Raw genomic sequence first — 9109 nt, forward strand, 5'->3', positions numbered from 1 at the left:
ATTTCAAAACACAAAAACTTAAAATAAGAAAAATTAAATAAGTAATTTTCCTAAAAAACTGTTTATAGAACTTGTTACAAGAAGAAACCAACAAAGTCAACAATTTTAAAAAATGTAGAATGACCTTTAATCCAAAATAAAAAATCATTGCGTATATTTTATAACAGAAAGGATAATATTCAAGTAAAAATATTTCTCTCAAAAATGTTTTCTTTATATATAAATGGGTTTAATTAAATAAAATCATAATAAATTAAGGTCAGTGATTTAAGTTTAAACATAAACACCCCTATAAAACTATTAACTTATCTCTCTATGCTAGACAAATATGTCTTAATATCACTACATATTAAAAAAACAATCTCATGGTATTTCATCAATGCTATAATTGCAACAAAATATCAATTAATTAACAACTTTATTTTACCATTTATTAAGAATATTTTTTTATAAAAATTGTTTTATAACTATTGATAGGTAAAAAATAGCTAAAAATAAAATAACGTTTTTATATAAATAAAAACTCATCATGAATTCTTAAGAAAATAATTTCATAAATAAAATATTAAACAAATAATAAAATATAGGTCAACTTATAATTAATAATTTATGAAATACAAAAAAAATTGAATTTTATCTGTGTCATTTAAACATATTTACGGTTTTCTAGTTCTAATAAATACTTTAATATTAAATCCATTAAGGTTGAAGATCTTATATGTATCTATAAATCAAATACATAAAACAATTAATTAAAATGAAAATTGAGAAACTTATAAATTGTACCACAAAAATTGTGGAGCCTTGTAATCAACTTCATTAATATTTTTATACTCTTCTTACCATGTGTGGTAAGAATTACACAATAATAAATGTATTCAGTAACATTTATTATTACACAATCAGACAAGAAGGTGAAATTAAATGTGGAATTTGAATAGCATAATATGCTATTTTAATAAAAAGATAATACTTTTATAATTATGTTAAGTCTTACTTTTCCTGACATATTAATAGTTGCAACTTTTGGTGCCTCAAAAGCTTTTAATCTTAATTTAGATGCATTTATTCCACTAGAAAATTTAAAATAATCTTCAATTTCTGATTGCACTTTTATTAAGTCTGAATAATGGAATGAAGTAGCTTCACTTGTAGTACGATTAAGATTAAGCCTGTTAATGTATTGAACAAAATAAATCAGGGTTCAAAAAACTCAACCTATTCTGGTTTTAACAGGTAAAAACTGGTTTTAAAAACAAAATTATAATATTATAATTTTGTTTTTTTAAATTTAAATATTTTTGTTACTATTATTTATTATTATAATTAAGATCAAAATCAATTATTATTCATAACATTTTGGTTCACATGACCAAAATAATTATAAAAGATTTTTAGATGCATAATTAAGTAAATTATTTATTTACTGAAGAAAATAGTTTTCATTTTTATTGAAAGCAACAGCATTCAAGATAATAATACCAGAATATAATAACAATTAATATTGTAATTAACAAAAATTCAAATATAAGCTGCAAGTTTAGGTACTTTATAAATAATTATTATTAAGCTCCATTATAAGAACTCTGATTTTTTGGATGGAATTGCATATAGATTTAATATAATTGTAAATATTAGCAGTGTGGCCTGAAAATTTTTTTATTTAAAGGTTTTTTTTATCAAAATAATTTATAGATCTAATTATGGCTAATAGGAGGGAGTTAAATGAAAAATTTATTGTTTTGACAATAAATTGACTCTTTTTACAGCTTTAATGTTTGGCTAATAATATTCAGTTTTTACTTATATTAACATACTTAGCTAAAGTTGATCGAAGAAATTCAGACTCCACAAAAAATTTTATATCCATTTGACCCTTAGATAATTCATAACCATAATGATAATGATATAAAATTGTTTCATTGTATAATTGTCCAGCATCACCCATTGATATTGCTATAAGCCAAAGAAACTCATACGGTGCAAATTCATAATGTCTTACAACACAATCAAAATATTCGGCCAGCCAACTATGAACTCCTATCATAATTGGCTTACTTCCTTGTACTAATAACACTGGTAAGTCCAAAAGATTATTTTCCTTTTTATTAGTATTATCAGGAGACTTTAACAAAACACCCGTGTATAATAATGATTCATCTTCCAAAGAAATAACTTGAAGCTGAAAATAAATTACAATTATTATTCAAGAGCAATTAATAGAAATATTTAGAGAAATTATATAGCAATGGATGTACTCTAAGTAAATAAAATTATACTTTAAGATTAAAAATAAATGTAAAATATAATTGATGTAATCAGGGTGTCATTAGTATTACACTGAGTATATAATAGTGTACTTAATTTAGTTTTAATTATTTTTGGCTTCTAAAGATTAAAATGATTCCCTCACTAGCATTAATTAAAAAAAAGGTAAGGACTTTGTTCTTTTACATTCATTAAATATTAATCATACCATTAGTTGAAAGTATAGTATATATATATAATTTAATTTATTATTTAATTGTAATCAAAAAAAATACTTGTAATGCAATACATTCTTGAAATGCTTCTTTAATTTCCACAGAAGCAGATATTCGAAGGTTAGAATTTTTTTTATTTTTACTATTAGATACATGTTTTCTTAAGTAATTTGTAAATTTTTTTGATAATGAATCTAAGTATTTTTTATTTAAATTTAAGTTCCATAAAGGAGATACTCTGTGTATATTCCAACTTTTTCCAACAAGACCTTTAACAAATGTATTGAATAATATTACAGAGCTATTGTAAATATTTATTGTGTTTTATTTTAACATTCTCATAATACTGACCAAGAATATCAGATATTTCAATAAAAGCAGTTGGATCATACGTATAATCATCCGCAATAACAGAAATTGATGCTACAAATAAGAAAAAATTGGTTTTAATATGTATGTGTTATTTAATAAATTTACCTGGATTGGACTCATCACTTATAATTGTTTGATTAATTTTTTCTTTACTATTGTTATCATTTATACCTAAAAAAAATATGAAATATAAAAATTGAAAATAATGATAAAATAAGATAATTATGATCGTTATTATAAAAATATACCTGAAATTCTAGATATATCTCCAAATGATTGTGAACTCACAGAATCATCTATACAAAAATGAATTAACTTTAATAATAATTTACCTAATATATCAAATACATACATTTGGTAGTTAAATAAAAATACAAACAAATCAATTAATACAATTAATGGTAAAATAATTTAAAAAATATATATATTTATATTTAATAAATTTTTCTTTATTTAAGTTTGAGCGCATTGTTAAACAGAACTGTTCTGAATCAAAAAATATTTAAATATACAAAAGTTATGTTTGTTGACTGAATACTTTTTTGAATTCTCCTACATTAAAATTTTAGATCATTACAACACATACCTCCTTAAAACGGCCAAGGATTAATACAAAATAAATATTTTACTTTTTAATACATATTATACCTTATGATAATTATTATTGATTGAAAATATAAAAAAAGATGATAGAAATTTCGAATTAACAATTAGATTATTTGTATTTCTAATAACTAAATTAAAAATAAAACTAATTCAATTTATTATAAGAGAATCTTTGAATAATAAACTATATTATAAGTAAATGAAGTAAGATGTTTATTAAATTAGCCATTTTTTTAATTTACTGAGTAATATAATAAAATAAAAAACTTAAAAAGCTTAATAAAAAATATAAATATGTACCAGGTTCGATATCACTAATATCCTCGGCCATTTCCATGTCGTACAATTATAAATGTAAGATGCTAATTAAATTATTTTTGTATTCTTGATCGAAGATACAGTTTCAAAAAAAAATTAATTGAATAATTATAAAAGATATCTAAATTTTTGAACTTAAGTGATAAACAGACATTATGAATTATTGTTGGTTTAAGTTGTTTCTTACCATAGAGCAATACAGGTATCACTTGATACCACAGATGGGTCGCGTTATGCTAGTTTTAAAAAAACGGTTTCTTTAATCCTGCGAAGAGTTGCTTCTTATCATTGCGCGCGTCGCTTTAGTTATCAAAATTTCTAATATTATCAGAAGGATTATTGTAAATAAACAATAAAAATATATTTACATTAATCATTATTACCGCTATTAATTCTTAATTTATTTATTATTTTTTAAATATACTATTTTTTGGTTTTCATTAAAATATTTTCGAATATTTACGTCTAGTTTTTGCAGATAAATTATTTATATTGATATATTTAAAAATAATTTTTATTAACTTTATTTTTTTTAATGTTAAGATAATTATGTATCTTCAATATTTTACTTAATTCTTAAAATTTATTTAAAATGGGTACAGATGGTATATCAGTTACTTTACCTTTAGTTGACAAAAAGGCCACCATTGTCAAATGGCGAGTCAAAGAAGGTACTCTTGTAAATAGCACTGTTGTTATACTATTATACCAAGAAGATGGCGATAAGGATCGGAAAAGTTTTCGGACAAACCATGTCGGCGTAGTTAAAAAAATATTAATTCATGAAGGTCAAGATGTTGCTGCTGGGTATGTTTTGTTAAATATTTATTAGAGGTTTATAGTGTACATTTTTTATAAATAAAATAAATATTAAAAGTGCATAGTAGTTTATAAAATAAAAAAATAGTAATATTTTATAATGTAATTTTAACTAATAGTTTTATGTTGAATTTTCTCTTTTGTTATACTGGTGCATCCATTATCAATTATATAGTCAGTTTTATTGTACAATTTAGTAACTGGGTTAATGAAATTAAAATTTTGAAGTTAAAAACTGATAATTTTGATAAAGATCTTTTTTTTTATGTTTATTTCTAAAATGTCACAAACAATTATTTCTTTTTTATCTATTCACTTCACTTATTTTTAGCTTTGACATTGCTGTGCTAATATACAAGATATGTACTATTTTATTCTTATAAATTTATATTTATATATTCTTTATATTTAAATTGCATTGTTTTAGTGAACCCATCTTAAAATTAGAACTGGGATGCAACCATAGTACAGTTGTTAGTGATTTATGTGCTGATTGTGGAGCTGACCTAAGAACAGATGATGCTGCTAAACCAACTGCATCGGTATCTATGATACATAGTGTACCTGACTTAAAAGTCAGTGAGCAAGTGAGTTAAATTCATTTTTTTTTTCATTTTCTTAATTTTCTATAAAATTCTATGATTTTTATAATGAAATAGACTGCATTGTTGTTGGGAAAAGCTGATGAAAAACGCCTTTTATCTGACAGAAAACTTGTGCTTCTTGTTGATTTAGACCAAACATTAATTCATACTACTAATGATAACATTCCCAACAATATCAAAGTATAGTAGTACATATATTCCTTTTTTTTTTTTAAATAATTAAATTGAATCAATATTTTTAGGATATTCATCATTTTCAACTTTATGGACCTAATTCACCTTGGTACCATACAAGATTAAGACCAGGCACATATAAATTTTTATCTTCTATAAGTCAGTTGTATGAACTTCATATATGTACATTTGGTGCTCGTAATTATGCCCATACAATTACACATATATTAGATCCTGAAGGCAAATTGTTCTCCCATCGAGTTTTATCAAGAGATGAATGTTTTAATCCAAATAGCAAAACTGGAAATTTAAAGTATGTTAAGTTCATCATACTTATTGATGATACTTATTAATTAATTTATGTAAGCATATATTATGTGTATGTATACAAATCTAAGTCTAATATAATATTCCAAAAATTATTTTTTTATAACAAATTAAATTGTTTGCAAAATTAAACAAATCATTGAAAATTTGTTTGCTAGGACATTTAAAATGATTTATAGTAAGCACATTTCATTAAAATTAACCTTTTAAAAAATATATATCTTTCAACAAATAAACTTTTTAAGTTAGGAAAAGTAGCCAAAGTTATAGTAAATCAAATTTTGATGTAACCTTATGTTACTCTGAAAGAGACTTTTTATGTCATTTAATTGGTTTGTGGTCTGATTGTGTACTACTTATGTTTACAAACAAATCATCCATTTTTTTGGTCTAATGACATTAGGCTTACTTTTCTTAGTCTATACCATTGAGGTCTATAATGATTTTTATCTACTTACATCTAATATTTAACAAAATCAAGAAAGTTTATGTAAAATTTATTAAAATATAAAATGTAAAAAGTTAAAGTATTTAAGTAATATTTAAATAGTAAAAATAATTCCTGTGAGTGTATTTATGAAAAATTTAACTTGATGTGATAATGTATACCTTCTTATACCTAACTTCAAAACTTTTATTTTGTTTTAATTTTAAATAATAAATTTTTTTATAAAATATTATAAAATTATATAAAATAACATTATAAAACTTGCTCGTAATTATTTGTATAAGTACTCTTAACTAGATGACAAATTCTGCTATTGTCAGTTCTAAGTTGCATCATGAAAATACAGTTATCCCTTTTATCTGATAAATTTCTACATATTGATGTGATGTGGCTTTATAATTTTTGAAAGTTTTTTGTATGTCTTAATTTAATTTGTTATTCTAACATTCACAAATTTTGCTATATAACATATTTTTTTATTTGTTCTACTAAATATTGTGTTATAAGCAGAATCGGATTAAAAAAATTAAGTTACATTAATAATAATAATAACAACTCTATTATAAGTTAGTATTCAAAAATAAGTGTAATAGTAAACTTTTTGGTAGGTAGACTATTTTATAAGTAGACGTTTTGTAGTAGACAATAAGACGTGTAGCCTTTAATTTTATATATTTTAATTTTTTTTTTTTTAGGGAATAGGATTCTTTTTATGCATTTAAAAAGTATATTTATCTTTAAAAAAATATTTAATATTTTTGGATAACTTATTATCATTTTTAAATATTTTCTATGACAATTTTTGTAGAGGATTATTTCCATGTGGTGATAATATGGTCTGTATTATTGATGATCGAGAAGATGTTTGGGAATATGCTCAAAATTTAATTCATGTAAAACCTTATCACTTTTTTCAACACACTGGTGACATAAATGCTCCACCAAACATCCAAAAGTTTTGTGATCACAATTCTAAAATTGAAAATCGTATTGATTTCACTCATTTAGTTCAAGGTAATATAAATCATAAATTGTTATGAATTATTATAAATTTTATATTATAGTAATTTTTAACTTTTTATATTCTGATCAAAATCATAATTTATCAAATTATAATTAGTGAAACATGTCCTTATTTGTTTATTATGTCTCTTATTTCATACTTTATCAAAGCCATTCAGTATAACTTGAAAGTTTTATTTTTACAGGTATAACAGTTAAAAAAGTTGTTAAAGAAAAGAATGATGGACCAATTGAAGAAGGAGAAGTTTTATCAGATGATGAATCTAAAGTTTTGACTATAGAATCTGAAACAGAAAGTGATCTAAGTAAAAAAAATGATGTTAATGAACAAGTGGAAGTAGAAGAAGAAGATGATTATTTACTTTACTTAGAAGATATTCTTAAAAATTTACATAAGGAATATTTTAAAGAATATGATGAACGATACAAAAGGCAAGGCTCTGATATTGAAGTTCCTGATATGAAACACATTATTCCAAGTTATAGATCCAAAATATTAGAAGGAATGAAATTGGTCTTTAGTGGTTTAGTGCCTACTCCAGTTCCTTTATCAGAAAGCAGAGCTTATAAAGTGGCTAGATCCTTGGGTGCTAATGTAACTGATAATCTTGAACCAGATACTACTCATTTAGTGGCTGTTCGCCAAGGAACAATGAAAGCGAATTCTGCTCGAAAACGACCTGAAATTAAAATAGTGACACCTGAATGGTTATGGTTATGTGCTGAACGTTGGGAGCATGTTGATGAGAGATTATTTCCACTTCGATCTGAAGGGTATGGTGGATTAACAAGTCGTGATCCACCTGCACATTGTAGTAGTCCAGAGCATTCACCTAACTATGTAAGATCTACTATTAATGATCAATCTAGTATTGAAGAACAAGATAAATTTGCTGATACACTTAATCCACTTTTATCATTTTCTGATGAAGATATTAAAAGAATGGCTGGTGAAGTTGAAGAAATGACTGATGATGATGAAAGTGGTGATAACGAGGAAAATAGTAATGATGACAATGATAATGAAGAACAAGAAATAAAAGATAGTGGTGGTGTGTCAAGTTCAGAAGAGTCCTTGGAAGGTATCTTATTTCGAACCTAATATTAGTAATTAAGAATTATTTTTTAAAAGTTTTTCTTTAACATTCTCATTTGTTTTGTTTCAGGTTACAGTAGAGGGCATAAAAGACGGCGTAGCTCAACAGATAACGAAGAGGATGATGGCGAAACTATTAATGAAAAATTTCGTCGTGGTAAAAACTTAGATGATATGAATTTAGAATGGGGAAATAACAGTGAAAACAGTATGGATCCTCCTGATGAAATGAATGACTCAGAATGGAATATGCTTGGTGCAGCGTTAGAAAAGGAATTTTTAGAAAACTCATAGATTAAATATTTTAATTATATTAATGTATATTTAAAAAAAGTTTAAGTTGTTTTAAATATGTATAAAGTCAAAGAAAATATTTAAAAAGGTTTATAAGTTATAATAAAATAATATGAATGTAATTATAAATTATTAAACTTTTTCTTGTGTCATTATAATTTAATAAATTTAGATGTTGTAGTTTCTATTAGTTTTTAAATAATGTGAATTTGTTTAATGTAAATTGATTGTTATAGTAATTTTATTATGTAGTGTTAAAGTAATATTTTAAATTTTCAAACCATTATGAAAATGATATTAGTAACACTAATTATATTGTATTCTTCCATAAAAAAAATGTAAATTTTTTGTCAAACAAAGAGAAATTAGAAGGAACTATTTTATTTTATTTTTATGTTTATACAAAGATAGTAAGCTTTAGTTTTTAAAATAAAAAAAATGATAAATTTTGAATCTTTCATGTTTATATTTTAGCTTCGATGCGAAGCGGAGAAGGTATTAATTTTACTATGATGTGTTTTTTTTTTTTTTTTTTTTTTTTTTT

The 9109-nt window shown here is 23.5% G+C and overlaps 2 protein-coding genes across 3 annotated transcripts; one reads left to right on the top strand and one right to left on the bottom strand.

The window, feature by feature from the left end:
• Positions 1 to 460: 460 nt before the first annotated feature.
• On the bottom strand, positions 461 to 3972 carry LOC126895044 (uncharacterized). Of its 2 annotated transcripts, XM_050666504.1 has the most exons (8): positions 3762 to 3969; positions 3104 to 3151; positions 2961 to 3026; positions 2835 to 2906; positions 2544 to 2752; positions 1818 to 2182; positions 998 to 1172; positions 464 to 724 (listed from the first exon to the last, which is right to left on the bottom strand). In XM_050666504.1, exons 1-8 carry the CDS (start codon positions 3796 to 3798, stop codon positions 647 to 649), a joined length of 1050 nt encoding a protein of 349 aa, XP_050522461.1. In that variant the 5' UTR covers positions 3799 to 3969; the 3' UTR covers positions 464 to 646. The 2 variants fall into 2 exon arrangements, with proteins under 2 accessions (XP_050522462.1, XP_050522461.1); XM_050666505.1 differs by lacking the exon at positions 2961 to 3026 and having other exon boundaries at positions 461 to 724; positions 3762 to 3972.
• Positions 3973 to 4188: 216 nt separating this feature from the next.
• LOC126895038 (RNA polymerase II subunit A C-terminal domain phosphatase) lies at positions 4189 to 8878 on the top strand. The gene is made up of 7 exons (XM_050666493.1): positions 4189 to 4586; positions 5026 to 5185; positions 5258 to 5383; positions 5446 to 5690; positions 6961 to 7166; positions 7361 to 8257; positions 8342 to 8878. Exons 1-7 carry the CDS (start codon positions 4372 to 4374, stop codon positions 8563 to 8565), a joined length of 2073 nt encoding a protein of 690 aa, XP_050522450.1. The 5' UTR covers positions 4189 to 4371; the 3' UTR covers positions 8566 to 8878.
• The last annotated feature ends 231 nt before the right edge of the window (positions 8879 to 9109 follow it).

The sequence above is a fragment of the Daktulosphaira vitifoliae genome, unplaced genomic scaffold, assembly GCF_025091365.1.
Source record: "Daktulosphaira vitifoliae isolate Bord-2020 unplaced genomic scaffold, ASM2509136v1 Scaffold_1, whole genome shotgun sequence".
NCBI classification, from domain to species: Eukaryota; Metazoa; Arthropoda; class Insecta; order Hemiptera; family Phylloxeridae; genus Daktulosphaira; species Daktulosphaira vitifoliae.